Below are 20237 nucleotides of genomic sequence, written 5' to 3' on the forward strand. Positions count from 1 at the left end.
CCACGATATTCTAATTTTTCGAGTTTCCCCTGTATAGCGAGCAAGAACTGGTTTGCTTCAAAGACTCTGGTGTGTTCAGCAACGAATGCTGAGCCTAATTTCCTGAAATATAACTTGTCAAACTAAGTTAAAGCCTGTCTTTCAGATTATTTGGTTTTTCCTTTCTGTGAGCAGTGAATATGTAAGAAAGGATGAATGATGTTCATGAATAGTTAGCATCAAGCCTACTCTGTAGAAGAGGAGAAATCCCTTATCTACAAGAATAATTAGAAGATTAAATTTTATCCAGCCAAAATTAATGTCATCTTGTTCACATAGATTTCAGATTTGAAAGATGAGGATATTCTGAAGATGGGTTTTTAAAGTGTCTTGACTAAATTATACTAAGCTTGACTTCTTCTTTTTACTATCTTTCTAGCATCTGAATGAAGCTCTTGAACTTCAGCCGGGTGAAGCACGCTTATTTCTAAATGGTCTTCGTATGGATTTGAATCTTCATGATCCATTTAGGTAAAGTATTAGTTATGCAACTTTCCTATATTAACTATACCGAAAAGGCCCAGTGACTTGATCCATAGACCAGCTAAGCTGTGGTTAGCTCTATATTGACAGTCCTAAAAATAATATTAAGTATAGCAATCTGATTGTTTTGTTTAATTTAAATTGAGAGAAAGAACAAAAGAGTTGCTTAACTAAATCATATATTTGTGGGGTTTTTTTTAAATAGTCTTTTAGAAACTTTGAAGGTAGAAGAGAAAGCAATGCGTGGACTTCACTCCCTTGGAATTAAAGGAGATGTTCTTAGTAAAATCATGAGATTAGATGCCCATTCTGATGATGACGCTTATGCATTAGACATTCGTCACTCTTCAATAGTAGTAAGTAACCATATTAATTTCTTTATCTAGCTAACAACTTTTAAAGTCCCATGAGACCCTTGGGGTGATACTCATCTAAGTTTTATTCAAGAGTGGACCTATTGAAATGAATAAACCTAGCTTTCTCATGTTCATTTATTTTAGCAGGTCTGCCCTAAGTAAATCTCAGTTGAATTTCACCCTTTGTTGTTTTTTGCTGCATCTAAATAACATGGTCGCCTCTCTTGAAAACTGCATTTAAGGCTTTAACACTAAAAAGTCCAGCAGGTATTCTGATTCATGAAGTGAACAAAGTATAGTTAAGACTTTAACTGTTTTTCTAGCTTAGTTTAAATGACAGATACGGGATAGGCTGCATTCATTTTCTTAAGTGCTGCTACATTATGCTTTCTTGCTACGTTTGCATGAAGCCCTTGAGTTGCTTGTCGAAACCACTCTCAGCAAGCAGTGAAATATATCTGAGTTTATTGTCTGTCTCTCTATGATGTGTGTAAAATGGGTGTGTGCCCATTTTATGCAGCATAACTTGTAACATAACATAACAGGTTAGTACAGGCAGCAGCAGCAGCAACAACAACAATGAGCACTTCCATTTGCAGAAGGGCCACTCTTGTTTTAAGGCAGGGGTCCCCAAACTGTAGTCCATGGACCACCAGTGATCTGCATTCAAGTTGTACTTGGCATCTCTGCATACTCATGTTGATTTTTAATTGTGTTTCTGTTGCTTCTTTTGTATATTGTACTTCCTTGATTTGCAATTTGAATTCAGTGGAATGCAAATCGTAATACAATAAAATACAATATAATAATTAAAAGAAGCAGTGAAATACAGTTTAAAATCATACAGCATCTTGTGCAGTGCATTACAAATACTGCAAGAGGCAGAAAAATCACCAAATTGCTCCACCAAGATCATCAGAATGAATGAATCTTTATTTGCATCAGCCATTGGCCATAACAATAAAACAACAATACAATACACAAAGAATAGAAATAAAATGTCAATTATATAAAATACATTTTAGGGTTTTGAATCAATAGTCAAATAGTGGATCTTATTCTAATTGCCCCAGCTAAAAGATCATCAGAAATTTTCATATACTCCACTGGTCTAGGCAAATATTGCAAATGACATTCAATAAAAAATGAGTCCTATACCAAGCAATATTATTATTATTTTTATTTATTTATTTATTTATTTATTTATATACTACCCTATACTGAAATACATATATAGACTGCACACACACACCCCTAAGTAAGAAAATTAGCTTTGTATATTTTATGAATTTGTTTTAAGGAAAGAGATTTATTAATAGCTAAGATTTAGGTTTCTTACAAAGTTCTACTGGTGAACTTGATAACCACTGGGTAAGATTCAGGCGCAACTGCAAAAAAACAAAACCTTCTTCCTATGTGTAGTTGCCATATTAAATTCTGCATTTATTAACTGTAAGTGTACATCAGTGGATAAACAGTCTTCAGTATCAAATGATAAATTTCCTTGTAAGTGAGGAAGAAATTGAAAGGAAGAACCCCAAAGGATGCTAAATTACCCTTTATTGACAAGTATATGAACACAGGTAGTAGCGGAGAAATTTTTAATTACTTGCTTACTGCATAATATATCGGTGAGTTCCCAAGGGGACGAAACCCTCTTCTCCTTTATATGTTTAACGTGTGTTTCCTTAAACTGTGTAATTTTTAAAAAACTTGCATGCAATTAAATCTATTCAGAGTACAGTAGACCAGTATTAACTTTCTTGTCAGCTCTCACTCTCTCTGTTTCCTAAACGATTGTCATGAGATTTCCAGTGTATACATTTTCTTACTAATAGTTAAATGCAGACTGTAGGTACCAATTCTCAGTGCTATTTTTCTAGAAAAAGAGGTGCCAGAACTTACCATGAATCCCTCCCTTGTTCTCTTATAACAGCAATGGCACCCAACTCAGAGGTGCTAGAATTAAGTTCCGGTGAGTCCCGGCTGAAAAAAAGCCCTGCCAGTTCTTTGTATGGTTTTCTCTGGCTGTGGATTTCAATAATGGTTGACAAGCTTCTCTGAAAGGCAGTTTGCTCACCTCTGCTGGTCTCACCCTGCAACAGAGCTGCTTAGATATATTCCAGACTTTGATAACCAAAGTGGTGCCTTCCAGTTATTGCTGGATTGCAACTTTGCAATGAATGGCTGGTTAAATATATTTTAAATGAATAAAACAAATTCCCATTATCCTTATGCATTGGCTTTGCTGGCTAGGAACGGACGGCGCTGTCATTTAAAATGATGGTCTGTTTAGGTGTTTGACCCCAGACCTTAAACTATTTGGGCAGTGACAGCATTGCTCCACTTCAGGAGGTTGCTGCACCGCAGAGACAGGATCGATCCTAATGAACTTATAAAGTTGAATCCTGGGCAAAGAAGAAGCAAAAGCAGACAAGCATGTAAAAAAAAAATGCTTGGTCTGGTTGTTATAAGATTGAAAACTTAAATGTGGGTTCCCCCCCTTTTTATAATAATTTTTATTAGTTTTCAATTATAATCCAATAATAGCCTCATTATAACAATACAAATTTATAATACAGTTTATTCAAATACCAAATTATATAATTTAGATAAAGTGGCCCCATGCGTTCTAGAATTGATGACTTGATAATTTGCTTAATTTCTGTGTTCCAAAATCTTATAATTTCCATTACTTTCCAGTCATAATAATAATCCCTTATACAACAACTGCAATATTAATAACTTCTATTTATGTTAGCACGTTAAATGACTTATAAAACTACAAGCAAGGAAGTCAAACTATATCCTTGTTCTTCCTGTGTGTGGCAATTGTTCTGTCTGTGGTGTTTCTTTCTGTCCTTGTAAGATGTTCTGACTTTCTTTTCCCTGGTTGTTGTTGTTATCCATCATGTCTTGGGCGGAGCTGAGTTGGGGGGGGGGTTTCTTAACCATGGTTAGCACATACCATGGTATGAACCCAGTCTATACTTCCAGTTCAACAACCCTGAAAAGGTCTGTTGTGAAATGAATGCATACTCTAGAACAGCCATCAGAATCTTTTGCAATGTATTGTGCAAGGCAGGGTTCCAAGTGAAATTTATCAAGTATTCTCTGGCAGACAAGTCAATGAAAGTGTTCCCTGAAGGGAGAAAGTCTATAAAGTGCTTCTTAAGCTTTGAAAATCCTTTTTAGCACGATATTAAGTTAGACAAGAGAAAACTTTAAGCAGTAACACTGTTTGGCATATCAGATAATATACTCTATTGTTTTACTTTTGCCTTACAAAGAAATTATGACCTCTCTTTATCCCTTTCCCTTTTTGTTGAAATATCTGATACCTAAACTGAACACATTTATTTCTGAGTGTTAACAGAGTCACACTGAAGTTGTTTTTCAGAAGTAAGTCCCATTGTAGTAAATGATACTTAACTTCTCAGGCAAGTGTGTAGTAGTAGTAGTAGTAGTAGTAGTAGTAATAGTAATAATAATAATAATAATAATAATAATAATAATAATAATAATAATAGATTATTTATACCCCGCCCATCTGGCTGGGCTTCCCCAGCGACTCTAGGCGGCTTCCAACAAAATACTAAAATACACTAATCCATCAAACATTAAAAGCTTCCCTAAACATAAAATACGTAGAATAGAGGCCAGGAACTTCAGTCTTTCCCACAGAATTTCATGGTCAGGAGGACTCTTGCAATTGGTCCTTACCTACATGGTTACATTTTTAAATGTTCTCCCAACTATGTGATTGGTCACTTAGGGAAAGGTAATTCCCACGTAGCTGAGGTAACAAAGAAGCACTTAATGTGCTTAAAACGTCAGCCTTACAGCCATGTGATTATGTTGTCATCATGTAACTGGTTATAATGTTTGGTTTTAATGGTAACTCTGGCAATCACTTCTGTGTTTCAGTGGATCAATGACTTAGAAACAGATCACATCTATGACAAGTGGCCTACAAGTTTTCAGGAACTTCTTAAACCAGCATATGCAGGAATGATGCGGCAGATTCGGCGCAATCTATATAACATGGTATGTATTGGGGGTACTGGCCAAACTTATTTATATATTTGTTTATTTTGAGATTAGGGTCTTCTGCATGGAGGTCATGGAAAAGCCCTCGAGCCCTCACCACCCTCTGGGCAGCAATCCACATGTCTGTGTATATCATTTAAGATTGTTTCACTTGGTTGTGTGCAAAATATGTATAGCTGTGTTGGTGTATCTGTGAAGACTCTGAAAAGGCGATGTTTGCATCTGACTAGAAAATGGATATGATAAGACATCTTTAAATGTTCCTCTCCTGGCAGCATATTCCCAAGTAGCAAAAGCTTGGAGCTGCAGGCAGATAAGATCAGGCTGGACTTGGAGGACCTTGGATAGTTCAAAGTACCATATTTTTCCATGTATAAGACTAGGTTTTTTTCCTAAAAATTGAAGACTTAAAATTGGAGGGGAGGTGTCTTATACACATTGGGGGCACATGGGATTGGCTACTGCCCAGAAATAGAGGGCGTCTTATACATGGGGGTGTGTTATACATGGAAAAATGCGGTACTGTATATACTTTTTTCTGTTATCAGAATCACAGCTTTTACCTCATTCACCAGACTGCACCTCCTGGGCTCCACCTCCTTTCTCAAAAGTGGAGAACCCTAAAGGGAAAATCTTCTGGCTTGGGAACCTAGCACTCAGTTGCCTCTTGGTTAGCTGCCAGCTTGTGTATTGGCCGACCTTATGATCCGGCACTAGTCTGAAAGTGGGCAGTAGGAGAATATATTTAAGGAAATATTGTTTATTGGAGTCTTCATTCAGGAGTCTCTGACCCAAGGGGCTCCTGACTTGACAAGCTCAGGTTGTGCTTTGCTGGTCGTGTTGATCCACCTGGTTTCTCCTCCTCTGTGTCAGACGTTTGGCCTCTGCTGGGGTTTGGGACATGACATAAGTGCTTTATATAAGCTGCCCTAAACTGAAGTTGCAGTCTGTATGTGTTTTATTCATTCATACCAAGATAAGCAGCCAGAAAATTGGAACCATTGAACTGTAAAATGCACGTACCTCATCAGTTTCATATTTGTGGGCTGATCTGTCCCATGCCATTACAGCATGTGGCCCTCTGGCTATTACAGCATCTTTTGTACAGCTCAAGGAATTCCTGATTAAAGAGTATACCAGTGTGGTCTGGGATTTGGCTACATGGAAGAGGCATCTCTTGTGCCACAACAGGAACTTAGGAATCAGCCCCCTGTGGTCCTGAGTATCCAGAAGTGTTCTGATATATAACTGAATTTATACAAGCACATTTTATCTGAGATTTTGGCAGTGGGTTCAGCATTTCAGAACCTCTTTAGCTGATTATTCTTATTTTCTACCTGCGGAAACCATAACCATCAGAGTTGATTTCCAAAAATTCTAAGCTTATCCCAGCAACATGTTCAGAAAGTATGGTAAAAGCTAGGCTTCTTTTGACTGTGAAAGCTGCCATTGCACTTTTAGAAGCGAAATGTGAATATGAATTTCTGGGATCAGCAAAAGCCATCAAAATACCTAATGGGTTAAACCACAGAGCCTAGGAATTGCCGATCAGAAGGTCGGCGGTTCAAATCCCCGCGACGGGGTGAGCTCCCGTTGCTCTGTCCCTGCTCCTGCCAACCTAGCAGTTCAAAAGCATGTCAGAGTGCAAGTAGATAAATAGGTACTGCTCCTGCAGGAAGGTAAACGGCGTTTCCGTGCGCTGCTCTGGTTCGCCAGAAGCGGCTTAGTCATGCTGGCCACATGACCCGGAAGCTGTACGCCAGCTCCCTTGGCCAATATAGCGAGATGAGCGCTGCAACCCCAGAGTCGGTCACAACTGGACCTAATGGTCAGGGGTCCCTTTACCTTTACCTTTTACATGATTCAAGTCTAGATGCCATCTTCTGGGAGAAACAATCTACATCATTGCCTAACTGCTGCTAACTTAAATAAAGTAGTTGTGTGGAGAGACACACACTGAGAGCAACTCTTGCTTGAGCTACAACAGCCATGCTCCATATCCTTTCTGTTAGTGTGCCACAGAAGAAAGTGAAATTAAAATGTGCACCTCTATGGCTGATTGGCTTTTAGACACTAAAACTCAATTTATCCTTCGTTCTTCCTTGTGATTAGGCTTTTAATTTAAGTACACTTTACTGTGAGAGAGCCTACTGTTGTCTGTCTGGAATACTGCATTAAATCCTGATACAGCTAACATGACACAACTTATTTCTTTTTAGCATGATAAGTTTATCCTTGGCCAAGCTGATTGATAACTGCCCACACATATTTGAAAAGGTTGTTGCTGAGAGAACCAATGCAGTCACTTTGCTAGCCAGATTGTTGTGTGTTGATGTCTGTGGCCAAATGAGTATATGCCATTGTAAGAATTCACCTCCAAAGTTTGAAAATCTTGGCTTCTTTATTTAGGTTCAGCTTCTTGGCTTTGTAATGCGTAAGATGAAAAGTTGCCATCTAAGATATTCAGAAACAACAACAAAATGAAAATAAAAAATACAGCAACCTAGAGTAATAACTTTTCCAGGGTTTAAAATATTTGTAGACAAAATGTAGATATACATATTTTGAGTATTCTCACCACCCCCTGCAAAAGTGGCATTCATCAAAGGTTTGCCGCAGGAAGCGGTAAGCATATACATTTTGGGAGGTTGTGAACAAAATTCAAAATGACAAATCTGCTACTGTTTATCACCCAGACTTTTGCTACAAATGCATAAATTCTAAAGTTGCATTCAAGTATATAAATGGACTTTATCTTTCCATTTCCCCTAGCTATTACTAGGGATGTGCTTACTTTTTCCTGATATCTTTGAACTACTAGCTCTCACTGAAGTGATAAATCTGTGTATGGGCTGTACAATTTCACGGTGCAGATGACAGTACAGTGGAACCTTTGGTTACGTACTGTCCTCCTTATGCACGCTTCGGGTAACATGCTCCACTAACCCAGTAGTTGCTCCTGGTAGCGAACTTTGCCCCGGGATGCGAGCAGAAGTGTCATGTCAGCGGCGCATGTGCAGCAGGAGGCCCCATTGGCGAAAGTGCGCCTCAGGATAAGAATGGTTTAGAGTTAAGTACGGGCCTCCGGAACAAATTATGTTCATAACCGGAGGTACCACTGTACACATTTTGGGAATGTCCCTTATACAAGAAAATTCTCCACATATCCTACAAGTACGTCAGGTGATTTTGCTGGGCTAAATGTCGTCTGTTGGGCATCAATATTTTTTGCGGGAGTTAATTCAGTTGTGTGAGCCCAAACCTGTGGTCTGGAATCATACAGTCTAGAACAGATATGCTACCTCAGGGTGTTCCTTTGGGCCTCTTAAGTCTGCAAAGGAAAAGAGCAGAGAAAGTACAGGGAATGATATTGGGCCTAAGGATTCTCTTCTCCCGTCAGGTCATCTTTATTGATCCTATGCAAGAAGAAGCAGCTCACTTCATGAAACTTGTAGAAGTATTCTACTTTCAAAAGGTGCCTCTTAGGTAAGTTGAAATATGGGCAGATATGTTTCTTATACGTGATGGTGTACACTGGCGTACAGTTTGTGTAAATGTCATGTGTGGTGACCCATGGGGCCCTTCCAGCCATTTTATTAATTGTGTGTTAATGATTATTTTTGCTCATGATAGGGTAAGGGCAGTTAAAATCTTTTCAATCCTTTGTTTAGTATGACAGCACCTGCACTTTGGAGTTCCCTGCCTATTGAGATCAGGCCTTCACTGAACTCTTTTTGGCACCTGTTAAAAACATTATTTCCAAACTGTGTCGCGACACGTTAGTGTGTCGGCTGCAGTGTATAGGTGTGTCCCCATACATTTCGTTATTACAATTTATATATGTGTCTCTTATAAGGGGTTAGTTTAACCTCCGGTTTGCCAGTAAAGCTGAATTACTGTGTTTCTAAATGATGCATGTCTGAAAAGTGTATCACCAACATGAAAAGTTTGGAAAGCTCTGGTTTGGACAAACCTAAGCAGTTGCTTTAAAAGTTGAGATAATTTTAATCAATTTTAGTATTTTAACTTTGTATGTTTTAAAGAGGGGTTGTGGATTTATCTTAATTGTTTTATCATTTATTCATTCATTCATTTTAATTTATATACCATCCTATACCTGCAGGTCTCAGGGCAATTCACAGGATACAATAACAGTATAAAAACACAGAATATATAATCAAAATAAAAACAGAAACTACCAAATTAATCCCCACCCACCCCAGCACATTTTAAAAGGGCATTGGCTATGCAAACCAGTTAAAAACAATTTTAAACATTGTTTTTTTTAAAGAAATAAACAATTAAAAAGCAGTTTAAAAGAATGTAAACAGCTTTGATGGGTTCCAGGGATTCTATATAATTCTCTTATTCTGTCCAGATAGCATTTATAGTAGATTTTTTTTGGCAAGGTGTTATGGAAACCTTAATCTGCATTAAACAGCATTAAAGCTTTCCATACTTTAACCAGGACAGCAGTTGCAAATGGATTACATGGGGTTATAGGTGTTGTAGTTGCGTTTAACGCTGTAGAGATAAAGCAAGCTAGACCCTCACTGGGCCTTCCACCTTTGAGGTTTTCCACATCAACCAGTGCATAAACTGTATTAGGTAAATAAAGAAATACTGTTTGCAACTGCAAGAGTTTCAGGACGGATATACTACTTTGCTTCCAATCAGTGCATGTCCTGTAACTCCATAGATTTGACAGAAGCTTCCAGAAGCACATGTGACCAGAAAGCTAGATTAGATGAACCTTGATCTCCTCTGACAGTACTTTGTTTTATCAGTGGAGAATTGTTGATATTACTTTGGATTTGTTCTCAATAGAATCACCATAGAAAACTAGTTTAGGGTCCTAGGACTGGAAAGCTGTGCTTGATATGCTGATTTAAAATGCTTATTGCTGCTGGCGGATGGGACAAGCAGAATTTCACAGTAAAGATGCTTAGGAACTACCAAGTACAGACTTGCAGAGAAGACTTAGCTAAAGTTAGGAGGGAAGGGATACCAGGAACTGGAGAGTCTAGGTAAAAGGGCAGGAATCTTACTGTGCTGATATAAAACTGTTGGCATCAAGTGAGATAAATCATAGATGTTCAGGGGGAATAAGGAACACGAGTGCCAAGTCAGTTAAAGACTGAAAATGTGTGGACATTTTTTTTTTAACCTCAGAAAAGGTTATTTATGTATTCAACAACTGCAGCCCATGTTTTGTTAGCCGCAAAATGGAAAATGAGGGAGGTCCCAACCAAAGAAGATTGGCAACTTAAGTTGACAGAATATGCACAACTTGCAGACTTAAAGTATAGAATAAGAGAACAAGAAGAACATACTTTTAAAGAAGATTGGAAAACGTTTATTGAATATATGGAAAATAATTGTGTACAGCTGAAAACGCTGGCAGCATTAAGATAAATTCAACAGTGTAAATAAGTTTTGATGGATGTAATAATGGAAAACCGATTGGTATAGTTTCTGTAAAATATGCAGGGTTATAAGATATGCAAAATAAACCATGGAAAGAGAAGAAGGGAAGTCATTGATATGTATGTAAAATGTTTATCTGAATTTGTAAAACGGAAAATATAATAAAAATTGTATTAAAAAAGAAAATCTGCAGACATGATTTTGATAGTGTGGTTTTGAATAGGACATGGACATCTGTTTTGAGAGGTCAAGGTAGGAGATAAGGTTTCTCAGCAGAAGTAAAGATCACGTTAGGACCTGAACCATCAGCAAAATCAGGGATAAAGGACGACCTCGGAGGAGGGTCCAGTTCTTCCGGTATCTGTGTTTGATGAATAGGAAAGCTAGGAAGTTTACTTCACAAATGATGTGGTGAAGGCAATTTGTTGGGACAATTTATTTCTACTTCAGAACTATCTTATTCTAGAGTGAAGTCCCATTAATCTGGAAAATGCTCTTTAGCCTGTATGAATATCTGTTTATCTCTATCACTTAGAATATTTTCTGTACTAGGAAACTATGTTTCTTACCCAAAAGATTCTTTTGTATTTTTGATATCTTCTGGTCAGCAGTCTAACTAGCAGGCAAAATCTCCCATGAACCTATAGCTACATGAGAGCTATCTGCAGTCAGATGTCATAATTGGATTGAGCTCACACAGAAAGGTAACCCTAAATTAAAACCTTTCTCTAAGCAGGTCTAGGCTATCTAGTCCTTCAGTTTACCTCTTTCACTGCTTGCACAGTCATCGTCACTAATGGTAGATGGTTTCATAACAATTAAATTGCTTTTTTTTGCTGTAGGCCACTGCCACTCACTTTAATATTTTGAATGTTGCCAGTTTATTCTTGCTCTTTGGATTCACATTCAACTTGTCTATAATCTGCTTTTAATGTGGTTTTATAAAATGCTGCAACTCTTACAGAATTTTCATTTCTTTTCTGAACAGAATTGGGTTTGTTTTCGTCCTAAATACCGATGAAGTCGTTGACGGAAACAAGGATGCAGGTGTAGCTTTATGGAGAGCTTTTAACTTCGTTGCAGATGAAATGGATATCCCTGCGGCTTTTACTGCCATGACGAGAGTTAGTGCTTGTAAAATATTTTTAAAACTATCCTTTTCCCCCCCAAGGTTACCTGTATTTTTCTGCAGGTACAAAGTAGCCACGGGGCATACTATTTAAATACATTTATTTTTAAAAAATACTTTTCCGTAAGAAGTTTTGTTCTCATCACTGCCAAGCTTTCCTGGTGGGGCGGGGGTGGATGCAGATCCATGTGCCTTTTGGCACAGATCTTAGCCTGAATGGGCCAAAAACATAAAATTCAGCTGCCTGCCTCAAGATAGAGACGCACGTCCCCAACTCAGTTCATGCAATTGAGACATATAAGCAGGAAGTCTCAGCTAGCTTCAGATGACTCATGCAAACAGAGGAATGCGGCACAGGTGAAAGCAAAGGAAACCTACTGAATCGCTAGACAAGCCCGGGGTGTGTGTGTGTGTGTGTGTGTGTGTGTGTGTGTGGAGGCAGATTAGAATTTCCTTACTCTTAACCCAACTGTGGTTAAACTGGAAAACATGGAACTGAATTCAGGTAGATGATAGTAAAAAAAAAAAAGGAGATGGTGAATTCAGTGTTAGGCATTATTATCAAACATATTTAGCATCCATCCTTGAGTGCTTTTGCCAGGCCAGTAAGAGGCTGTGTTTATTTTTGTGTCCTTGTCTGGCCCTGCCCACTTTTGGGGTTTGGACCACCAACTGCTGACATTCAACACACCCACCCACCCCATCCCACCAAGAGCTTTCCACACTAGTAATCTGGTCTTCGGACTGAAAGACTTCCTGACCCCCTGGTGTAAATGGCTTCTGCTCACCAGTTTGGGATTGTTAAGGACAGAAACGCTAAACAAATGGATTTGAGAGAGTTGGTGCACTCCTGCTTAACAGGAACCCTGGAGGAGGAAGGTAAATTCCAGGTGCTTAAGCGCGGGTTAAACTGAAGCTCGCAGAATAAAATCATGAAAGCCTAGCTCTTTAATTTTATCTAACACTCTCATGAAGCCGTCAGGATTCCTTGCTCCCAAAGCTGTTCTAGGGAGGCTGTCCTAGAATTATGTGCCAGTAATAGAAATCTCCCCATTTCTAACCTAACTTTATTAGCGGCTAATTTATAGCTGTGAGGTTTTATGCCTCCCTACTTGTCTTCCCTTAAATAGCTCTGATGGCTAAGCTGTGATATTTCTAACATGGCTGCATATTTAGCAGTTTACTCATATTTCTGGGCTTCTGGAAGAGAGTAGGCAACAAGACAGCTTTATTATGTAAATATTTGCTTTGCTTGCTTGACGCATTTCATGGCTGGCTACTGGAAGGATGTGAGATGGATGCATGTAATTGTGCAGAAAATAAAGGGTGGTTTTATTCTCTCTCCTGAATTTCTCCTTTTCCCCTAAGTGCCCAGGAATGCATATGATGGATGAGTTTAAGAGTGAAAGTTCATTGAAGTTTAATTGGCGGAGGCATTAAAGTGTGCTGTCTCTTGGTTACTGCTGAAAAACCCGGTAATAAAATGAGCTAGATGGGCCTGTGATTGGGCGGCAGGAGCCTTTAAAATCCACTTGCAGCTTGGCAATAAAAATTTAATATAATATGAATACATCAGTAGAATGGGTGATCACATTTCTTTATCTGTTCCTCTCTCTCTTTTAATTAGATGTACCATGAAGTAGAAGAGGGAGGTGTACTTTCTGTGGGGCATGTGAAGCGTTTTCTTGTCACAGGGTTTCCTCATGCTGACTTGCAAGATATCTTGGGTGTTGATTCTGATTATGATGAGAACAGACAGGTAGGAACACTACAGAGTTGCAAGAGGATGTACCAAAAAAAACCCCATTTTTTAAAGTATTGGGTAGAAGGCACAAATCCACGGGCATTGAATACTGAGGTTTTGGAATATCAGATGTTTGAGGAGGTACATATTTCACTTCCCACAATACCTATGCCACAGAATCTGGAATATCGGCAAAGCGTCATTGGTGCTGTAATGCAGGAAACGGCCAGGATCAGTTGTGTGGATGTATCTTCTAAAATGAGTGTTATAGCCTCTGTTGTTTGAGGGTCAACAGGGAAACAGAAAACAACATTATCCTAATACATTTTACAGGCAGCATCTTGGTCACCTGGGAGGCATGCCCCATTGAGCTCAGTGGGACTTGCTTTTGAGCCGCCGTGCATAGGATTGCAGTGTTAGTCATCCTGAATCCACTTCTGTAAATTCAACTTGATGCTTGGCTTTGTAACTAAGCAGGAAAGGCAGATAGGCAGCTATCATTCAAAACAGTGGCGTTACTTTGTTTGACTTGCCTGTCATGAGATCTTTTTTCACCTATGACAGTGCATGTTCAACCAGCTTTCCATATTTTCATCAATGCATTGATTTGAAAGAATAAATATATGAAGTATTCTATTGCTGTCAACTAATCTGCAGGTCTAAATGAAATGCAGAGGGTTGGATAGAGAAGAAGTTAGTTAAACCTAGTTTTCATTGAAATTTGTGTTTGTGTTAGTCTTGACTTGTCCCATTGATTCCAGTGGGAACTGAGTTCAACTAACTTAACCTGAATTCAACCCAGATACTGTTAATGCATTGTTTCAGGAAATCATGTTCTCAGCCAGCAATTGCCAGTCCCCCTGCCTTTAAAATAACTGTTTGAGAAGTTGTAAAGGAATAATAAATCACTTTGCTCCTCACCTGTCCCAGCAAGCGATGCATAGATGTTTGTGTTCATTTTCTCTTGATATCTAATCACTACTTTTCCACAGTCGGCTCTATATAATTGGGACATCTCTGCTCCATCTAGGCAGGAGCGATGTTTTATAAGAAGACTGGCCTGGGTCCATTGCCTCAAGCTCTCTTTAATGGCGTGCCCTTTAACAGAAAAGAGATGAATCTTGCAGAGCTACAAACCTCTCTGGTGAAGATCATGGATGCCACAGAGTCCTTCCAGCGGGCAGTGTTCTTGGTATGTTTCGCATTTTATTTTATTTTTAAGCAAATGCTCAGTGAAATAATGGCTAGTCGATTGCTTAAGTTGTGCTTCTGTTCTACATTTTTTATAACGAGGCGGTTTGGAATTAATCTTGTGAAAACCTAAATGGCATCATTATTTTAATTTGCAGTCATGATTTTGAAACCTAATATATAATTATTATCCATGCTTTAGAATTTAACTAAGCCCTTGTTAATCCTTGAGATGCTTGGAACCACAGTATAAAGACAAATGCTGCTACAAAAATGTGGACTGGATAAGAAGACATTTCCCCGCACTATCCTTTTCTTCAAATGATTGAATAATTTGTGTGAGTGTGATGTTCTAACCACCTTCCTGACTTCACTTTTTCCTTCCTCACCTTTTTCTTCACAGTAACCACTGTCTTTTGCCCATTCTAATCATAACAACAACAACAACAACAACAGTAAAAGCCCCATTTGCCTTATATACTTGGCTTTTTCTTGCCTTCCCTTCATTCCTATTCTCCCTGTGGTTGTTTTAGCGGAAGGCGGAAGTGGAGTACAATATATTTTGCCCTTTGCTCCTCACAACCCGCTCTGGATCCACGGTGCCTGGTTGGAGGTGTGTGTTGTACTGGTACCCCAACATCTGCTTGTTGCATCTCTGGAAAGGGAGAAGGACAGCAAATGAACCCACAATTCCTGCCTCTGGCAGCTGCATTGTAGCTTGCTAGGCACTTGAAAAGGGCAAGCACCTGGAGCCAGCAGAGCAGGAGCAGGCCATTAGCATTCCTGTGCAAGCCATTAAACCTTCAGAGCAGGAAGCCAGGTGATCCCAGTACATGGGGGAATGAATCATTAAGATTCATGCTTTCTTAGGAGCATCTACTTGAACCTTATTTAACCGCTTGTTTCCTTCTTCATCTGAGAGGCAGAGAAGATTCCTGGAGAGGCTACACAGAACAGTGTGAGCTCTTAGAAATGCTTTATTCTGCCTCAGCCTCCAGACAATGAGGAGTTTTTAAGGAGTCACCAATTCCCCCTGGTCAAAAAATTATTATTTTTTCTGAACATGGGGACAAACTTTGACTCCCTCCCACCCTCCGTCTTCTTCTGAACGTTATGGTCAACCTAAGGCTGTTTTGCTATTAACTTCCAAACATAAAGCCCTTCACAAAATTACTGTATTTTTTGCACCACAACACTCACTTTTTTCCTCCTAGAAAGTAAGGGGAAATGTCTGTGCGTGTTATGGAGCGAGTGCCTGCGGGTGGCGGGGGGGATCTGCTGCAGTCGTGAGCAGAGGATCCATGGTTCTCCTTCCTTCCCTCCTCTGTGGTTACAAAGTATGGATCCACATGGATCCTCAGGATTTTTGCATTGGGCTACTCCAAACTCACTGTCAGATCACATGTCTGTGGCCACAGCATGAAGCACAAAAATCATATATCCACTATTTCGTTTAGAATATATATTTTTTTGTTTTCCTCCTCTAAAAACTATGTGCGTGTTATGGTCTGGTGCGTGTTATAGAGCGAAAAATACGGTATATAAGCAGGTGTGTTCTAACACTCTTCTTCATAGATGGCATTCTTCCCTGGAGAGAGAAGACATTGCTCCACCATCTTCTGATCATTTTGTACTGATTTCAGACAACCTTATTACCAACACCAGGGGTTGACCCACGTGACTCAATTGTTAGTCCAGAATATGATGATGGAGACTGGGTTGACGGGTCTCAAGTTAAAGATTGAGGGGTCTCAAGTTTCACATCACCTCTCTTATAACTCCCTCTATATGCCACTTCTATTCACAACTCTGGCAGCTCTTCCTCAATAGCCCTTCTACAGAGCCAACCCAATGCCACTTAAGGGTGTTGATTGAACCCAAAGCCATTCTATCCTCTGTTCCATTTTTAAAAAATAACAGGATTCACCTTCATTATAAAAAAGATATCTTGGGCTAACGAGTATTATAGTCTAGAGCCTGAATTTATGGACTCTTGGAAGCTCCCAGCAGCTGACACTCCAGGCTCTAGTCTCCAAATTTCTCCCCCACAAAGATGGGGATGCTCAACTGAAAAACGCCACTGAGGGGAGGATTTCACCTTACACAGCATCCTGTAGAAGGTCATCAGGACTTCTCAGTTTTGAAATTCACTCCCTGCCCCCTTAGGAAGAAGAAGAAGGCTTTGGACTTGATATCCCGCCTTTCACTCCCCTTAAGGAGTCTCAAAGCGGCTAACAATCTCCTTTCCTTTCCTCCCCCACAACAAACACTCTGTGAGGTGAGTGGGGCTGAGAGACTTCAGAGAAGTGTGACTAACCCAAGGTCACCCAGCAGCTGCATGTGAAGGAGTGGTGAAGTGAACCCAGTTCCCCAGATTACAAATCTACCGTTCTTAACCACCACACCACGCTGGCTAGGTGTCCTACATTTTTCATGCACTGGTAGCTCTTTTATTTAGCTCATTTTTTTATCAAGATAGTATGCATTTCCCCTCTCCTTTTTAGTGTTGGTATAAAATTCCAGTAAAATTGGTGAATATACAAACTGGATTATGGGAGCTGCCTACTTCTGGCAAGTTCTCTTCCTGCCTTTGACCACAAGTTCGAGCTGTTACCCGCCCCAATGACCTTCTACAGGCACTGGTACTTTTCAAATAGGTACCAATAGAACGATCTAAAGTTATTGAGTGGTGTGGAAATGGAACAAACCTGCTGCTGTTTTCCTTTCAGGGCGTGCTGAACGACCATACAAACGCAGTAGACTTCATCATGGAGCAACAGAATGTAGTTTCACATATACATGACAAGATTCTTGATCCTCAACGAAGATATTTGAACTTTGCATCCCCATCAGGTAAACCCAAGTACTGCTTATTTTCTTTCTGTCAGCCCTAAGTTTGATTTCATATTTGATATTAACAAGCCATGTTTTAATTTTTGCAGTGCCTATAGATACAAACGATTTCTCAACTTTTTCCTTCTTGGACTCTCAAGATAAGACTTTTGTTATTTCAGAAAACATGAAGTATGTTACAAGGAAAGGTACATTTTGTTTTTGTTTAACTGTTGTTATGAAACATTCATAGAGCAATGTCTGATGCAAGCTGAATGGTTTACCAAGATTAGTTATAACATTGTATTGTTGCTTTAAGCTACATAAAAAACCCTCAAATATACATTCAATATACCGTATTTTTTGCTCTATAAGACTCACCTTTTCCCTCCTAAAAAGTAAGGGGAAATGTGTGTGCGTCTTATGGAATGAATGCAGGCTGCCCAGCTATCCCAGAAGCCAGAACAGCAAGAGGGATCGCTGCTTTCGCTGTGCAGCAATCCCTCTTGTTGTTCTGGCTTCAGAAATTCAGAAAGTTTTTTTTCTTGCTTTCCTCCTCCAAAAACTAGGTGCGTCTTATGATCTGGTGCATCTTATAGAGTGAAAAATACGGTAATTTGATTCAATATAATTCAAATATAACAAGATCCTTAAATGTAACTTAAGTATAACAAGATCCAAATTTGGGACAAGTACTCTTAGGTGAGAGAACCCCAGCAGAGATTTAAAACCACAAAATACGCAGCAAAGTAAAGCGTGGAAATATAGCCTGTTAGACCTTTAAAATATGCCCCTCCAAGTGAGTTCCAAAATGTTCCCTAAAAATTTTCTTTCCAAAGTTTTCCTCTTCCCCCTAGCATAAGAAAAGGCCACATGTTTGGTAAGTTTAAAAAATTGTTTACTTACAACTCTCCAAAGGTCAGATTCATGTGCTTCACATTTATTGAATAAATGGAAAATAATTGTGTACAGCTGAAAACGCTGGCAGCATTAAGATAAATTCAACAGTGTAAATAAGTTTTGTTGGATGTAATAATGGAAAGCCAATTGGTATAGTTTTTTGTGAAATATGCAGGGATATAAGATGTGTAAAATGAACCATGGAAAGAGAAGAAGGGAGTCATTGATATCTTAAGTATGTAAAGTGTTTATCTGAAATTGTAAAATAGAAAATATAATAAAAATTGTATTAGAAAAGAAAAGATTCATATGCTTCAGAAAAGTTTTACAGGCAGTAAAATTTAGCTTAGTTACAAAATGGTGAAAGTTCCTAAATTATTAGTATAAGAACTCAAGAGTGGCTTGTGAGAGCCATGTGGTTGGGCTGGAGCAACCACCTCAAACCTCTTCAAGTGCTGAGCTTCTCAAGTAGACTGGGAAGAACAAAGGCTTGATTACCTAGTTTCTACCAAGGTGAGGGGAAGTGGACCTAGCTAAGCCTGGCAGGACAGCTTACTCTATGGTATTAACCTCTTCATGCATTGATTAGACTTAAGCATGTTAGTTATATGCGACTGGTTATCCCGCACATGGGGCATCTGTTAATGTCATATCAGCCACATTCTGTCCCAATGTGTGTAATTGATGGTGAACACGGATTCAACAACTGGTTCTTAAATTGGCTTAGTCGAAATACAACATTCCCAGTCAGTGACAATGGCTACTTCAGTTGGCGTGCTGTGCACTTAGTAAGGAGATGTCAGCTGCACAATACTTCCTCCTCCTCTTGCATGGCATTCCTCCCTTTGCAGAGCTAATCGTAGTTCGGCATTATATTTGTGCCAGGAATAAGACTTAAGTACATAAGCCTTCTGCAGTCGTTTCTCCCTCCTGTCGTGCAATGGGGAGAGTGGGGCCGTGCTCAATGGCTGTTCTGGTGAATCCCCTGCCAGACCCACCCCCTGCCAACTGCACTTTGGGGCTGAAGTTCGGTGCGTGCACCAGCTCTGAAGATGATTTAGAATCATTGAATCATGCGAGGGGTCTACACTTGTAGACTAGGCCATCTGATTCAGACATTCAGGCAAGGGGTGGGTCCAGTAGGGGCAGCGTCCTGCCCTCTCCTTGCTGCTTCAGTCATATGTCACATTATTGTAAGAACATGGGGTGAGTGGTGCTGCCCCAAATACTTACTAGCATATTTTAAAATAGCTCTGTACAGTGGTACCTCGGGCTATAGACGCTTCAGGTTACGGACACTTCAGGTTACAGACTCCACTAACCCAGAAATAGTACCCCAGGTTAAGAACTTTGCTTCAGGATGAGAACAGAAATCGCACGGCGACAGTGGGAGGCCCCATTAGCTAAAGCCGTACCTCAGGTTAAGAACAGTTTCAGGTTAAGAACGGACCTATGGAACGAATTAAGTTCTTAACCCGAGGTACCACTGTATACAGCAATCCATACTTCTGTTCTTTCAGTGCACTCTTCATGCACTTCCCTTTTTATTTATTTTTTTAATGTTGAAAAGTGAAAATGTTCAATCTGGGTTCTTTCCCTCCCTTTTCTTTTTTTTTTTAGATGAAGATGTAGTGTACCCAGGCACCATATGGATCGTTGCTGATTTTGATAACCCAGATGGGAGGCAACTGCTTTCAAATGCCCTGAAATACCTGGTCAGTGCCATAAAATTCCTGTCTCCGCATAGTATGAGTGCAGCCGGGTAATCTCTCTCAGTAAGGCTCTGAAGGAGGATAGTGACGGAAACACAAATAACGGCAACAGCATTTGATCACTATGGAATGGTCTCACTAACCTAATATCTTATCGCCTTTCCATAAAATAAAATAAAATAAAATAAAATGTTTTAAGGAAATAGGCAAGCTTAGCTACTGAACAATTCTCAAAGCTGGCAAGGAATTGGACTGAAAAAGCCAAAGAGAGTTGGAAGAAATAGGCCAGATGAAAGATGCTGACTTCTTTTGACATCTCTGTATTATATGTAATGGTACAAGCTCATTATACACATGCAGTTTACTATGTCAGC

General features: G+C 39.4%; 1 protein-coding gene across 4 annotated transcripts in view; it reads left to right on the forward strand.

Annotated features, from left to right (window-relative positions):
• Positions 1-20237, forward strand: part of UGGT2 (UDP-glucose glycoprotein glucosyltransferase 2) — a 77327-nt gene that overhangs the window by 29956 nt on the left and 27134 nt on the right. For all 4 annotated transcript variants that reach the window (XR_014563382.1, XR_014563383.1, XM_083735197.1 and 1 more), the window contains 10 exons: positions 419-510; positions 728-878; positions 4806-4925; positions 8329-8414; positions 11344-11479; positions 13112-13243; positions 14259-14420; positions 17149-17272; positions 17362-17460; positions 19772-19866. Coding sequence is in view for 2 of the 4 variants with exons in the window: in XM_083735197.1 (XP_083591323.1) it covers positions 419-510; positions 728-878; positions 4806-4925; positions 8329-8414; positions 11344-11479; positions 13112-13243; positions 14259-14420; positions 17149-17272; positions 17362-17460; positions 19772-19866 (1197 nt within the window). In the remaining 2 variants the exon portion in view is untranslated. The remainder of the gene's footprint in view (positions 1-418; positions 511-727; positions 879-4805; positions 4926-8328; positions 8415-11343; positions 11480-13111; positions 13244-14258; positions 14421-17148; positions 17273-17361; positions 17461-19771; positions 19867-20237) is intronic.

Source organism: Podarcis gaigeae, assembly GCF_964106915.1.
Source record: "Podarcis gaigeae genome assembly, chromosome: 4".
NCBI classification, from domain to species: Eukaryota; Metazoa; Chordata; class Lepidosauria; order Squamata; family Lacertidae; genus Podarcis; species Podarcis gaigeae.